This window comes from Ochlerotatus camptorhynchus, unplaced genomic scaffold (genome assembly GCF_037179485.1).
Source record: "Ochlerotatus camptorhynchus isolate MF236.1 unplaced genomic scaffold, CSIRO-AGI_Acam_v1.1 ptg000020l, whole genome shotgun sequence".
Classification (NCBI taxonomy): Eukaryota; Metazoa; Arthropoda; class Insecta; order Diptera; family Culicidae; genus Ochlerotatus; species Ochlerotatus camptorhynchus.
Window position 1 is genome coordinate 296055 of NW_027040512.1, and position 14479 is coordinate 310533.

General features: G+C 42.7%; 2 protein-coding genes across 2 annotated transcripts in view; one reads left to right on the forward strand and one right to left on the reverse strand.

The window, feature by feature from the left end:
* Gs2 (glutamine synthetase 2) overlaps positions 1-14479 on the reverse strand; it is a 457408-nt gene that overhangs the window by 226409 nt on the left and 216520 nt on the right. The window lies entirely within an intron of this gene.
* Positions 1433-3964, forward strand: eIF3d1 (eukaryotic translation initiation factor 3 subunit d1). Its single transcript, XM_065224305.1, has 4 exons — positions 1433-1639; positions 1759-1878; positions 1956-2103; positions 2165-3964. The coding sequence occupies exons 1-4, from the start codon at positions 1561-1563 to the stop codon at positions 3762-3764; spliced, it is 1947 nt and encodes a 648-aa protein (XP_065080377.1). The 5' UTR covers positions 1433-1560; the 3' UTR covers positions 3765-3964.

The following is a 14479-nucleotide window of genomic DNA, read 5'->3' on the forward strand; positions in this document are numbered from 1 at the left end:
AAGGGCCATTGTGTTCCCCGAATCCCTACCAGCCGCTATGGATCATTGCCATTCACCTTTCAGACGTTGATTTATGCAGTTTCTACTCCAACTTTAGAGGAAATACACAGCAAAAAAAAATGTAATATCGATCAATGTAATTCAAGCTGATGTATGAAATAATGATGGAATAGCGAAAAGCAGATACAATATTACATCAATGGATGTAATTTTGTTCGCAAAATCGATGTCCATCGTACAACGTTATATTACACAACCGATGGATTGACCTGGTTGCAGCAGTTTGGATGTAATATTCAACAACTTTTTTTTTTCTGTGTACAATTTTTTTCCATATATGTTTTTTTTATTGAGCTACAAAACAAAAAAAGCAAAAGAAAGGGACAGCAAAATCTAATCACAAATAAAGGCCAGGTTTACATTGGAAGAATAAATGCAGTTTATACTATCTATGTATAAACCGCTTTTATACTTAGTATGTATTCTCTCTTTTTATACAAACTTATGCGTCGGTCAGGAGTGTTGCGATTTAGCGTAGCTTTTAATCTATTTACATTTGAAAATCTTTTGAGTGATTATTTCGCCTTTTGAGAGCAACCGTAACGGTACGCTGCTAAACTCATTTTAGCAGCCCTCATCATAGCGCAGCTACCGTATCGGGGGTTGCCATACGAGTAACTAAAATAGCAGTCTTTTTTTTTTTTTTTTTTTTTCTTTATTATAGAGATTTTTAGCCTGAGGCTAGTTCATCTCTTAAAAAAAATAGCAGTCGGCTTCTCGGTGAGAAGCGCGTTACCAAATTTAGCAGCGCGATAGCAGCAACAATCAATACGAAACTAACGATTTTAAATTGGCTCACCACTTTAGTAGCCTATTGGTCCCAAGCAAACGATTAACGTACCCTATTCTAGTTGAAATTCTATTACTACACTATGTTTGTTTTGATTCGCTATGAAAGTTTGACAGATAACATCAGGGGTGTGTGGATTCATGCAGAACATGCAGGGGTGAGTGAAATAGCTTGGGACTGCTTGGGACCGTTGTTCTGGTACTGAGTGAGCCAAAAATAATAATGATTTTCTTCGGGACCCAGTGGTCTTAGAGTTACCTCTATGATAGCAGCGCTGCAGAAAGGTTGCTATTCGTAGAAATGTAAAAATGCTCACTACCGGTACGGACTACGGCGAGTAAATTGATAACCACGATAGTAGCGACCGGTGTAGGGAAGAGCGACTAAACTAAAATGAGAGCGCTGTGCGCTGTTAAAATAGTCGCGCAAATAACAACGACCGTTACGGTTGCTCTGAAAAGCTACGCGAGTTTCATTTGAGTATATAAGTGACCCGACCTGCGGGAGTCTCATCGGCCGTGAATAATTCCTTCAAATCCCACGCTGCCAACTTGACGGCAACGAAAAGCCCAAGTCCAACTTTGACAGCCGTCAAATCGCCCTTTCACCAGCTCAGCCACGTTCGGCAATTTTTTCCTGTGTATCTGCTAGTGCAAAAATCATCCAAAATCCGGATATAATCCGCATTAAAGTCCGTAACCCTGCTGACGATGAGTGAGACCATCGCCTGTACGCCGGAATCGGTGGTGTTCGAAGCCCCGCAGCTTCAGTTCAACGAAGAAGGATGGGGTAAGTTTCGCTGTAAGCCGATCACGGCTTCTTATTGTTCTTGTTGATCCCTCCCAGCCGGGAGCAGAGGAGTGAGTGACGTTGAATATAATATGGAAATGGTTTCTGTGACGTTTCAGGCCCCTGTGAGCTTCCGGATGCTTTTAAGGACATCCCATACCAACCGTTCAGCAAGAGCGACCGTATGGGCAAGATTTCCGACTGGACCGGTACGGCTCAAACCGACAAGAAGTATCCCAGTAAGTTACAGCCGCGGAGTATAACCTCAAAGATTTTTGTGTAAAATGGGTTGGTAGTAAATACTTCCTTTTTTTAGATAAGTATGCATCGCAATTCGGAGGTGGCAACCAGTATGCGTACTACCATGAAGAGGACGAGACGACATTCCATCTGGTCGACAGTGCCAGGATCCAGAAGCAACCGCACCAGCGCGGTCGCTTCCGTGGCAATATGAGGAACCAGCGGTGAGTGTGGGGTAAAATGCGGTTGGATTTACTGATTGAAACTTGTGAATTTGTTCTACAGCGGTCGTGGACGCGGAGGACGCGGTGGAGTTCAAGCCGGCGGCATGACGAACCTTTCGAAGAATGCTAATAGAGGACGTGATCAGCGTCGCGGAACTACCCGTAAATGGGGCGCTCGTCCGCCACAAAAAATTCGCGATGCATCGGTTGCCGTGCGTCCGGATTGGGTCACCGTGGAGGAAATGGACTTCCCACGGTTGAGCAAACTTTCGCTTCCGAATGTTGAGAAGGGTGAGGATATTACCACTTGCGGAACGCTGGAATACTACGACAAGGTTTACGATCGTGTCAACGTCAAGAACGAGAAACCGTTGCAGCGTGTGGACAGAATCTTCCATACCGTTACGACCACCGACGACCCGATCATCCGCCAGTTGTCGAAAACGCACGGAAACGTTTACGCTACGGATGCCATCCTGGCTACGATTATGTGCTGTTCCAGGTCCAACTATTCGTGGGATATTGTCATTGAGAAGATTGGTGACAAGCTGTTCATGGATAAGCGCGATAACACTGAATTTGATTTGCTGACTGTCAACGAGACTGCGATCGAACCTCCGAATGAAGATGGAAACTCTCTTAACTCGCCGCGGAATCTGGCCATCGAGGCAACCTTCATCAACCACAACTTCAGTCAGCAAGTGCTGAAGAGCGGTGAGAAGGAGCTTAAATTCAAGTTTGGCGACCCGAATCCATTCATCGGAGACGACGAAGACGGTGAAGTTGCCAGCGTTGCCTATCGTTACAGGAAGTGGGACTTGAACAACGGTATCGAGTTGGTGGCACGTTGCGAACACGATGCCGTCCTTCTAACGCCCCAGGGAGATACGCAGTTCCTCACGATAAAGGCTCTGAACGAGTGGGACTCGAAGGTGGCCAACGGTGTCGAGTGGCGTCAGAAGTTAGACACCCAACGTGGTGCCGTACTGGCCAACGAGCTGCGTAACAATTCCTGCAAGCTAGCCAAGTGGACCGTGCAAGCCCTGCTGGCCGGGTCCGATCAGATCAAGTTCGGATATGTCTCTCGTGCCCATGTGCGTGACTCCTCGCGACATGTTATCCTCGGAACGCAACAGTTCAAACCGCAGGAATTCGCCAACCAGATCAATCTGAGCATGGACAACGCCTGGGGTATTCTGCGTTGCATCATCGACATCTGTATGAAGCAGAAGGATGGCAAGTATTTGATCATGAAGGATCCCAACAAGCCTATGATCCGACTATACGATATCCCGGACCATACGTTCGAGTCGGACGGAGAAGAAGAGGAAGGCGACGACGGAGAGGCCTTCCAAACGTACGCGTATGGACCGTCTGCTGCTACGACGGCGGCTGCCACAGCTGCTGCTGCCGCAGTCACCGCAGCAGCGGCTGCTTCTGCTGCTGCTGCGGCTACTGCTGCTGCCACTGCTGCTGCTGCGGCTACTACTGCGGCTACTACTGCTGCTGCTGTTGTTGCTGCTTCAGCAGCATCGACGACTGCACCGGTTACTGCTGAAGTTGCTGCTGCTACTGAAACCACCACCACCCCAACTACTACCGCTGCTGCTGTTGCAGCTGCTGCTCCTAAAACAACTGCCCCAGCGGCGGCACAAAAGTAAGATCATTCATTACTCTGAACAATATTCTATGATAAAAGTGGAGAGCATCCCCTCCCAAACCCAGTTTAGCGAAGAAACAGCAGCCTCTTATATAATTATAATCATTCAAATACTACTAAGCAACTAAGGAAATTAACAACACTTTTGCTCTTTAGACATCCGGTTTAGACGGAAAGAGGAAGTACGGAAAGTAAATTGGTTCGATGGAAAACAATAAAGTTCGTCCAGTGGTGGTCGGCTGCGCGCATGGTGGCGAACCGCTGGGTGGACACCAAAAAAAAAATCCACCAAAAGGTGTGTTCAATTTTCCGAAAGCCAGTCACAGTGGAACGCAAATAGTTTGGAATGCTGGATGTAAAAACCTGGGTGATACGAAAACGGACCCCAAAAGCGAACCAAATTTTTACCCTCCCGGTGTGACGAAACGACCATCAATATTGAAATGTTCGAGCTTATCTCAAATCACGAGATGTTTTTTTTTTTTCAAATGTATCAAAATAACTTTTAAACTTTTTTTTTTTCATCAAAAATTTATTCATTTGGCTTTTTTCTAATCATTTGTGAACGTAAACAAACTATCGAAAAGTTACGGTTGAGCTTTAAGCATAATACGCATAATACCAGGTACCTGGCATCCCTATCTTGTTTGCCTTGCACGCTAACTTGAAAGTACCCATAAATGGTTGAAAAAGACCCATTTTGAAGAAAAGTGGCTTAACTCATTAAATGAGTAAATTTTTTACCCATTAATGAGTATCTGTTACCCATTAATGAGTAATTGTTAATCATTAATGGGTAACAGATACTCATTAATGGGTAAAATTGTTTAATCATTAATGAGTTAAGCCACTTTTCTTCAAAATGGGTCTTTTTTTACTCATTAATGAGTACTTTCAAGTTAGAGTGTGCCTTGAAAAGAGCTAACATCGCTGCGGACCCGCGAATTGCGGGCCCCACTGACAGCTCATAATTTGTAAACAAATAGAAGATTCAAGCCAGAATTTCAAAAAAGGCGTGACTGATATTATGGATATTCTTAATATTGTTGCTTACATTTTGTGAAAAATAAACTTAGGACTCATAAAATATTATTTTCTGATTTTCTTCCACGAAGTCAACCATTTATATGGCATAAAAGGGAAAATAATTTCATTTGATAAAAATAAGACAATTCAGTCACGCCATTTTTGCAGTTCACACTGGAATTGTGACGTTTCAGATGTTGGTTTCAATTAGAGTCGGTGTATAATGAGTCACGCCAAGAGTGAAGCCAAGTCTACCTATTGAGCTGTCAAACCGGCTACCTATCGTGCAGAGTAAACAAACTTTACGATGCTATGAAAGGTCCACGAAAGGTATTGCAATAAAATATAAAATATAATCGAAGAAATGATCATAAACTCGCAGTGAGCAATAAATTGACATGGGATACGTTTGGTAATGATCACTTATGAGAATTTCTTCTATTTTTGGTTGAGATAATTTGACTGAATCACTGATATAATGATTTACTACAACCGCTATTTTTTTTTCTCGCTAGAAGTCATTTGAAGTTGATATAGAAGTCCTCTGTTGCCAAGTTAAAAGAAAGGGAATCTTTCGAAAATCGTGATGCGAGTTCAACTGTTTTTCTCTTGGCGTGACTCATTATACACCGACTCTAGTTTCAATAACATGGCGGCATGCCAGCCAGCTGCATAATACTGTTTGACAGCGCTTGCTGCCAGTCGATAGATCAGTGCACAGAAATTCAAAACAACCCAAAATTAAGTTCTTTTCACTCATCTCCCATGTTCCGTACGATAAGCCAAATTTGGGTAAACCGGCTCAAAGTAGTTTGCATTTAAGCCCGGCAAATAAAATTACCTATCGCTAAGTTATTTTCAATTTTTTCTACCCAAAATTAAGTTCAATTAACTCAAATTTGGGTATATTGCATATTACTCAATTTTGGCTTCTCGTACGGAACTAGACGGTTGAGTCGAATCTTTCGTTCTATTTTTGACAACAATAGCGAGAGGAAATGAAACGGGCAGAGGTCAAATAACTCAAATTTGAGTTTAAAAAACCCAAGCGGTGGGTAGTTTTGTTTTTCTGTGTGCACGAAGATTTGCTGCTCTCTTCTCTCACCCGTAAATTTGGACAGTTTTGGGTGGTTTGTTTTGGTTCCCATTCGTTGCCATCTCTTTTACTCAGAGACAAAATGATTGGAACCAAAAAGACCAAAAAGTGAGGTTAAGGCCCGTGCACTGCTCAATATGGCGAAGAGTAACACAACACTGTCAACATTGAAAAGAAACCACAAAGTAAACGCAAGGCTAGAGTTAGCAATAAAGTCGAGCAACTGAGATAAGAATTTAATAGTGTCTAGAAGGGAACACATTCTACGACGAGGGATCAGTAATGGTGAGAAGAATGCCTGTTTTCGGCATTGGTTTATGAATACGACAATTCGGAAGTAGGGTCAGCAGATCATTATGAAAACGTAATGATCCTTCGACAAAGAGTGGTGGACCACATAAGAAATATTTTTTTTTTATAATTTCCATGTGTCGCTGATACCATAGAGAAGAGGACGCTTCTTGGTGGTTCATTGGTAGCGGATAAAATTGAAGCATTTCTTCGAAGGATTCGCAGGATATTGTGTTAAGAGCAGCATATCACTTGACAGCAAGAAGCTCCAGAAATGCATAAATGCAACCACTACGACAGTGTGGTTCAGAAGATATTGTTCAACAGAGGAGTTCGAAATCCTAGGAATGACATGGTGGAGGACGTTGCGACCGCCTCTGAAGAAAACCCGCATAAACGCGAACCATAAATTGACCTTACCGATAATGGTTATAAATTGTTTATAATCCCTCCTTAACTTTAACTGAAATGGTTTTGGAACCTTACATGAACGTTTGTGTGATAAAGTTTTAACCTTATGTATTATGGTTTTTAGGAAGCGGACCTTACAAATAATGGGTTGTTAAGAACCATTACCATTTCAAATTCTTGTTTTCTCCATACATTTTCGGAAAGAGAACTATATTAGAACGTTTTTACTTATGGTTTGAGAACATTAATGGTTATGGTTATGGTAACCAGTAAGGTCCATGAATGGTTTTGTAACATCGATAAACTTTATGTGGAATATATCGCGAATTGGTTGCCTGTAAATTACTGATTACCAATTCACGATATATTTCACGTAAAGTTGAGCGATAATACAAAACGATTAATGGACCTTACTGACTACCATAACCATAATCATTAATGTTCTCAAACCATAAGTAAAAACGTTCTAATATAGTTCTCTTTCCGAAAATGTATGGAGAAAACAAGAATTTGGAATGGTAATGGTTCTTAACGACCCATTATTTGTAAGGTCCGCTTCCTAAAAACCATAATACATAAGGTTAAAACTTTATCACACAAACGTTCATGTAAGGTTCCAAAACCATTTCAGTTAAAGTTTAGGAGGGATTATAAACAATTTATAACCATTATCGGTAAGGTCAAGTGATGGTTTGCGTTTATGCGGGAATTGCGGAGCTACAAAGGAACGGTTTACTTAATTGCTCGCAATTGAGCGCGAATCCTAAATGCAGTGGTTTATCTAACAACGAAATGCACTATGCCAACTTTTCAATGCTTACTTGGAACGTTCGTGGCTGCTCGGAGGAACATAAACGGAAGGATATTGAAAAATATTTCGGCCAATGTAGTTGCATCATTACTGCTCTAAAGGAAACACGATTGGTCGAGTGTACTATCGAAATAAGTAATTATTTCTGGTTCAACGTACAGAACACAACGGTCGTGATCGCATTGGAGGAGGAACGGCTCACTTAATAGCCAAACACTGGTGTAAGAGCAATCGTTTCAGAAAGATCAGTTCGGAATCGTGCGTATATCTATTGAATGTATTTGATAAAAACGTAGCACGAACGCGACGATCGATTCTCTTCATCGATTTTCTCTTTGCATTGCTACAGCTAAGCGAAACAATTTTCTAGAATTTGTTCAATGCAGAGTAGTAACAGGTTGTATTGGCTATTAAAATCAACAGCAAACGCCCCGATAAACGATCAATCTAGCGAATTATTAACGAAAGAGAAAATCGACGAAGAGAATCGATCATCGCGTATAGGCCCTTATGCATGCTCACTGTCGATTTCTTCGTACGGCAGAATCGGAAGCGATAGTGGTTGCTCAGAATTGAGGAAAATATTAACGTAAATCCTGAGCCTCGCGGAAAGCATGAAAGGGAACATAATCATCATGGGTTATTTCAACGCCAGAATCCGAATGTCGGAAATCAAAGAGGACGATCGCATATTAATACGCAGAAGCTTGTTCCATGATGTGTCTAACTCTAAAGGACTGGAGTTAAAAAAACTTCATGACCACGACTGAAAAACTATCTGCCGTTTAGTAAGTCTAAATCAGTTAAGCATATCAGTTACGAGCCTAAACGGCCCACGTAGTAATTGAACAAACTCTTTTGCTTATTACAGCGCTCCATGTGGACATTTTTGAAAGCTTTTGACGTCTATGTGTTGACCACAACAATATCAACAACAGTGTGTTTTTCAGTTCATAAAACGCTCTTGTTTTAAAGGGTGGGCGTTGGCCAAATTTGGATTTTTCAGATATAATCCTAAATAGGACCTAGATTATTTAATACTCTAGTAACCTCAAGTCCGTGCTCTGTCACAATGTTTCATTGTGATTAATCAACACTCAAAGGGGTAAAATATCAAATTTGGGGTGAATTTGAAAGAAAGGGAACTTGGAGTGTAGAGCGCACTGCCCACTGGACGATTCTGAAGCCTGGCCAAGTGAGTGGGGTATGGGTTTATTTGATTGAACGTCATTTCCAATGTATATATTGATACATTCAACCATTGGCATTTGAGATAAGACAGAGATAGGATGCGGAGGGCCCGCTTAGGGGAAGCGTAACCCATGTTATGGTTTCCATTTATTAAATAGTTCAGATAGGCTGGAAATGACATGTTCATAGTGAGAAAATGTACCATATGGGGCCCGTTCACTGATCAAAATCAGATTCACATCGTCAGACCCTGCCCAAGAATAAGAGGATTGACGATGACTTGTCAAGTTTTATTTTGAATTTGCGTTTTGCATTTAATACTCTAGTAAATCTCGCGTCCGTGCTCATTCACAACAGTGTGAGGTGTCAATACTCACTGGGTCATATATCTTAGGCCAGTTCCAAATTAGTTTGCTATTAATATCTTCTGCATCGCAGTTCGCGATAGATTCCTAAATATGGGTTCTCTTTTCCGACCATAATAGTGTGGGGGAAGGGGGTGAGTTCTGGATCAGCAGTGGAGGGGGGCCCATCGGTTTTTGTGGGCAGACCGTCCAAAGCCCATTCCTCACAGATCGGAGGCTGCTCACGCAGACCAACGCCATCTTCGTGTAGGTGGAAGTTTTCCCTATCCGATGATGGTGTTGGTTTGCGTGGGTGGCCTTCGCTTTGTGGGTGGGGGCTTTGGAGCGGTTTGTTTACAAATGCTGATGGGCCCTTTTCTATTGTTGATCCAGAGTTAAACGTTGCGATATGAGAGCGAATAGAGGCGAGTAAATAGGGAAGACAACACCATGACCCAAATAGGTAACCAATGCATGCGGCTCACACTTAACTTGTTCTATTTCTTTCTTTCTTCCTATCATGTACTAATATTGACTGCCTGAGGACAAATGGGAACACGACCAGAAGATCAATAGGAGAAAAAGAAAATTTGAACTAGAAAAGAAGAATTAAACTTGCACCGGCAAGAGGAAGCAGACAGAAAGGATCATGCCGGTTGGAGACAGCCAATGTATACTGGACGAAGCTTGTATCTAGGAAAAGTCGTATGTGCAGGAAACCGTAAGTAGGATAAGAATCGTAAAAGGTGTGTGCTTGCTTGATAAGATCCTAACTTTACTTTAAATACACGGTAGGAATCGAATATCCATTTATGATTAAGGTTTTGCCCATTTTTCAGTGGGAGTGGCAGTACTCATTGATGAGTGATTTATCGTACCCATTTATTAGTAACTGTTAGCAGCTAATGATTAATTGATTTACCTATTTTAGAAATACCTATACTTCACATCAGAACCTCATTTCCTTCAATTACTACTCCGTCGCAGCACACACCTTATATGGATCGCTAACCTTTATTTAGTTTCAGCATTTTCGACATTATAAAGGGTGATACGGTCAAAATTTGGTCAATATCAACTTGACGTATTTCTTTCAATTTTGCATTTAAAAAACCTGAACACCCCTCATTTTGAAGGTGTGTGTGTGTAGAATGTTGCTCCTATTTTGATTTTGGAATTCACTCTTCAGTTGTCAAAATGCCGTCCAAGCAAGAAGAGCAGCGTATCAAAATTTTGCTCGCGCATCGCGAAAATCCGAGCTACTCGCACGCAAAGTTGGCAAAATCGCTAAAATTGGCAACTTTTACAAATGTAATTAAAGTGTTTGGGGAACGTTTGTCGACAGCCAGGAAGTCTGGATCGGGGGGAAATCGAAAACCGGAAGCCGCTGAGACGACAAAGAGAGTTGCCGGTAGTTTCAAGCGAAACCCTAACCTCTCTCTCCGGGTGTATCGTCTACAACCGTGCATCGAGCCAAAAAACGAGCCGGACTATCGACTTACAAGTAGGTAGTGACTCCAAATCGCGATGATAAACAAAATACGACGGTCAAAGCGCGATCCCGGAGGCTGTACACGACGATGCTGACGAAGTTTGACTGCGTGGTAATGGACGACGAAACCTACGTCAAAGCCGACTACAAGCAGCTTCCGGGACAGGCAAAAGGAAGGGGAAAGGTAGCAGATGTTTTCAAGCACAAGAAACTGTCAAAGTTCGCAAAGAAATATCTGGTTTGGCAAGCCATCTGTACCTGTGGCTTGAAAAGCAGCATTTTCATAGCTTCCGGGACTGTCAACCAAGAAATTTACGTGAAAGAGTGTTTGAATAAACGTCTGCTGCCTTTCCTGAAGAAACACGGTTGTTCCGTACTGTTTTGGCCGGATTTGGCATCTTGCCATTACAGTAAAGAGGCCATGGAGTGGTACGCCGCCAACAACGTGCAGGTGGTTCCCAAGGACAAGAACCCTCCCAACACGCCAGAGCTCCGCCCAATTGAGAAATACTGGGCTATTGTCAAGCGGAACCTAAAGAAGACCAAAAAAACTGCTAAGGGCGAGCAGCAGTTCAAGGCAAACTGGCTTTCTGCGGCGAAGAAGGTGGACAAGGTGGCTGTACAAAATCTGATGGCAGGGGTCAAGCGTAAGGCCCGGCAATTCGGATTTGGAAAAGCGGAAGCCTAAGTGAATATTTTTCCTGAATTTTATACTAATTGAACTTGAAAAAGAAATTTAATTTGATTTTTTAAATAAACGATTTCACCGATTTACACGCGTTTTCCCTTGACCAAATTTTGACCGTATCACCCTTTAATCAAAAGGTGAGTTTTAAAAAGTATAATTACCATGCATATAGATAAGTTAATGTACCAGAACCTGGACGGACACGAGCCTACCCAGGGGAGGACCCGGATACGACCACCCATGTGTGTCTAGAGTATCGCACGAGCTGACGAGTGCAACGGGAAGGACAGTAGGTGTATAGACTAGGGGGTTGGTCCCTAGATAAGCCTTCTTAGCGGAAGGCACAGCCTATGCACTGAACAATTACAATTACAATAAAACGCTCTTGTTTTAAAGACAGTCATCATGCAAGAGGAGCGTACAAAAAAAAACGTGCGCCAAACGTCCAAACTGGCTAAAGTGTTGAATTTTCCTAGAAACACTATATGGCGCGTGCTCAAAACGTACAGGGAAACCTTGACGATGAATTGGAAGCCTCAAAGGCCGGAGTGAAACGGTGGAACTGGCAACCGTCAGCTCCATAAAAAGGCTGGGGGGGGACGTGCTGTCAAATCAGCCTACTTATCATTCTTGTATGAAACTGGTTCCAAACGTAAACAAACGCTGTAGGTTTCTTATGTCTTGTTTACGTTTGGAACCAGTTATGCGAGGTATACGACGATTGTTCGTATTTGACAGCCACCTCCCCCCCCTTGTGAAAAAGTCGTGAGATCCATCAGAAGCAACCCAGGTATGTCCGATTTGAGTAAAAAGTATGATGCCGCTTGTAGTACAGTGCAACGAATTCTAGCTAGAACCCGTGCTCGAAAGCTGTATGGCAACCTGCTGACCAAGTCCGGTGGGTGCATACTTATGGATGATGAAACCTATGTAAAGGTCGACTTCGGAAAGTTTCCAGGACCAAACTTTTACAAGGTGAAGGCTCGAGGAGGTGTCCCTGGCAATTTCAGATATTTGATCTTTCAAGGAATTTGCAGCTGCGGCCTGAAGACAAAGGTTTTCGTCACTGAGAAAATGATGAACTCGGAGGTTTACAAAACCGAATGTCTCCAGAAGCGAATTCTGCCCTTCATCCAGTCACATGATGGTCCGGTACAAAAATGGTACAACAACAGCGGAGTCCAGTTTGCACCGAAAACCCTCGATCCGCCCAATTGTCCCCGGTTCAGGCCCATTGAAAACTACTGCGGAAACTGAAGGTAAAAGGTACAGTCATCAAAACGTCAGCTCAGATGAAAAATTGGTGGGATAAAATCGCTAAAACAGTGGACGAGACCGTTGTGCGCCGCTTGATGGGTCATATTAAGGGAGAAGTTCGAGAATTCCTTCGAAACCGATACGAATAACTTGTTTCGTATTTTTTTTCTTAAAATATAAGGAGTAGTATGCACTTGAGTGAAAACCGTTTTCAAATCCGAAATAGACCCAAATGATGTTGTTCCATTACTAAGTGGGCCATGATTTATCAAAACGAACATAGGAGAACCCAAGGGGTAGGTCACTCCGCACAGCAATCTTGGGTCATCTTTTTTGTCAGTGTGCCGGTCATAGAGCAAGTTGCGATTGTTTGTAAAACACCCATCCCGGCAACCCGGTATTTCTGACACCTTGAATGTTTTGGTTTGAAATCGCAATGATAAATCGGATTGAGGATGACGCGGGAAGTGGCGAGTGTGCGAAATTTCTGTGTTTCGGGATCCATAGGGTAATAAAAGTCCTGTGTTTTAGTGTTTTATAATGCCCTCAAAGGCAGACCACAAACCTAGCCGGTGGGGAGCATTGTTGGAGACCGACTATAGAGGGTGATGAATAGACTTTGTTGGTGAACCTGGATGAAGTGGCGGTCGACACGGCAGCAGCAAAGCAGGAACGAAACCAGTACCAGTGGTCAGCGAAGCAGGAACAAACGGGGCAACTAGTGGCACAATTCGTGGAGTACTTTTCTTCCATGCAGTGAGGAACACGAGAAAGGTTTTGTGTGTGTTTCGATAAAGACCAATTTAATACTGATTTAAAGAGGGTCAACCGATCATTATCTTCCCTAACTGGTTGAGTTCGGGGTTTATTTGGCACGATCGTGAAGCGATCCGATCTAAAGGAGATAATGATATAGAGTGATAAGCTAGTCTACCTACTCTCGTATCTTATCGTTTGGCTCATTATTGATTGGAGGTATAACAATTCAATTTTTAATGGGGTTCTAATGATGGGATACAAATTTCAACAGTGTTCACCTACTTATTAAGTTCTTCAACAGACTTCTTTAGTTTGTTTTGTGGGAGTTGCAGCATTATTTGAATTAAGGATACTAATGAGGTCTGATTAACTGCCTCTTTCTCTTGAGCCCACTCTGGAACCTACATTTCGTATTTAGATCTATAAGTGAACTGCTGGTCTGAGTTCCTCTAGTATATTCAATTAGAAGATGTTCCTGAACATACAGTCAAACAGCACGTAATGTTCTGAACAACTTCAATGACAGTTGTCCAGCAGTGCTCCCATTTTATTTACAACAATCTAATGCCTACGAGATTGTGCCGAAGGTATGATGAAAATGTGCCGATGGATGTTCCCAAGATGTGCCGAATATAATTTTGACACAATGTGCTGAGTGACTTACCCCTTGGGAAAACCACTGTCGGCTCATAGCGAAGCAAGAGTCCTATGAGAAAATGTTAAGGTTTTTTGGATGTGATCCTTACAAATCATGAGTTGTTAAGAACCATTACCTAGCGGCACCGGTGGTGTAGTGGTAAGCATGATTACCTCTCACCCCAGCAGGTCTGGGTTCAATCCCAGTCGGCGCCGCCGGGATGTTCTGAGGCATAACATCTCTGATCAAGCCTTCCTTCGGAAAGAAAGTAAAACTGTTGGTCCCTGGCTCATGAGTTGATGGGTCGATATGCAGGGTCCAGGTGTGGGAGATGCCTCCCTGGCGTCGGTAGCAATGGTGCTCAGAACGGAAAACAAACAAAAAAGAACCATTACCATTCCAAATTCTTGTTTTCTCAAGTCATGCGGGAAGTTCCGGAAATCTCGTCGAGAGCTCACTAATGCTGAAGATACGTTTGGGTCTCAGCAAACGGAAGTACGATGGGATTGCCAAGTATGCTAAAGAACAACTTTTGGAACCTTGGGCAAAGATCATGAAGCACCTCCACCTCGTCTCCAGATTGGGAAAAGGATACTTGGCGGCTGCGGTCTGTTAGAATAGTAAGCGTTGAGCTTTTGATGTTTAATAAAATCACTTTATATTTGCCCTTCAACCTGATCAGTCGACTTTCGCTCTGCTTTAAGGTTATGGGC

What these genes read in the sequence shown, in the direction of transcription:
- eIF3d1 (XM_065224305.1), top strand. Translation starts at nt 1,561, where the DNA reads ATGAGTGAGACCATCGCCTGTACGCCGGAATCGGTGGTGTTCGAAGCC. An exon ending in GTTCAACGAAGAAGGATGGG is followed by an intron (nt 1,640 to 1,758) that starts GTAAGTTTCGCT and finishes GTGACGTTTCAG; the next exon opens with GCCCCTGTGAGCTTCCGGAT. An exon ending in GGCAATATGAGGAACCAGCG is followed by an intron (nt 2,104 to 2,164) that starts GTGAGTGTGGGG and finishes TTTGTTCTACAG; the next exon opens with CGGTCGTGGACGCGGAGGAC.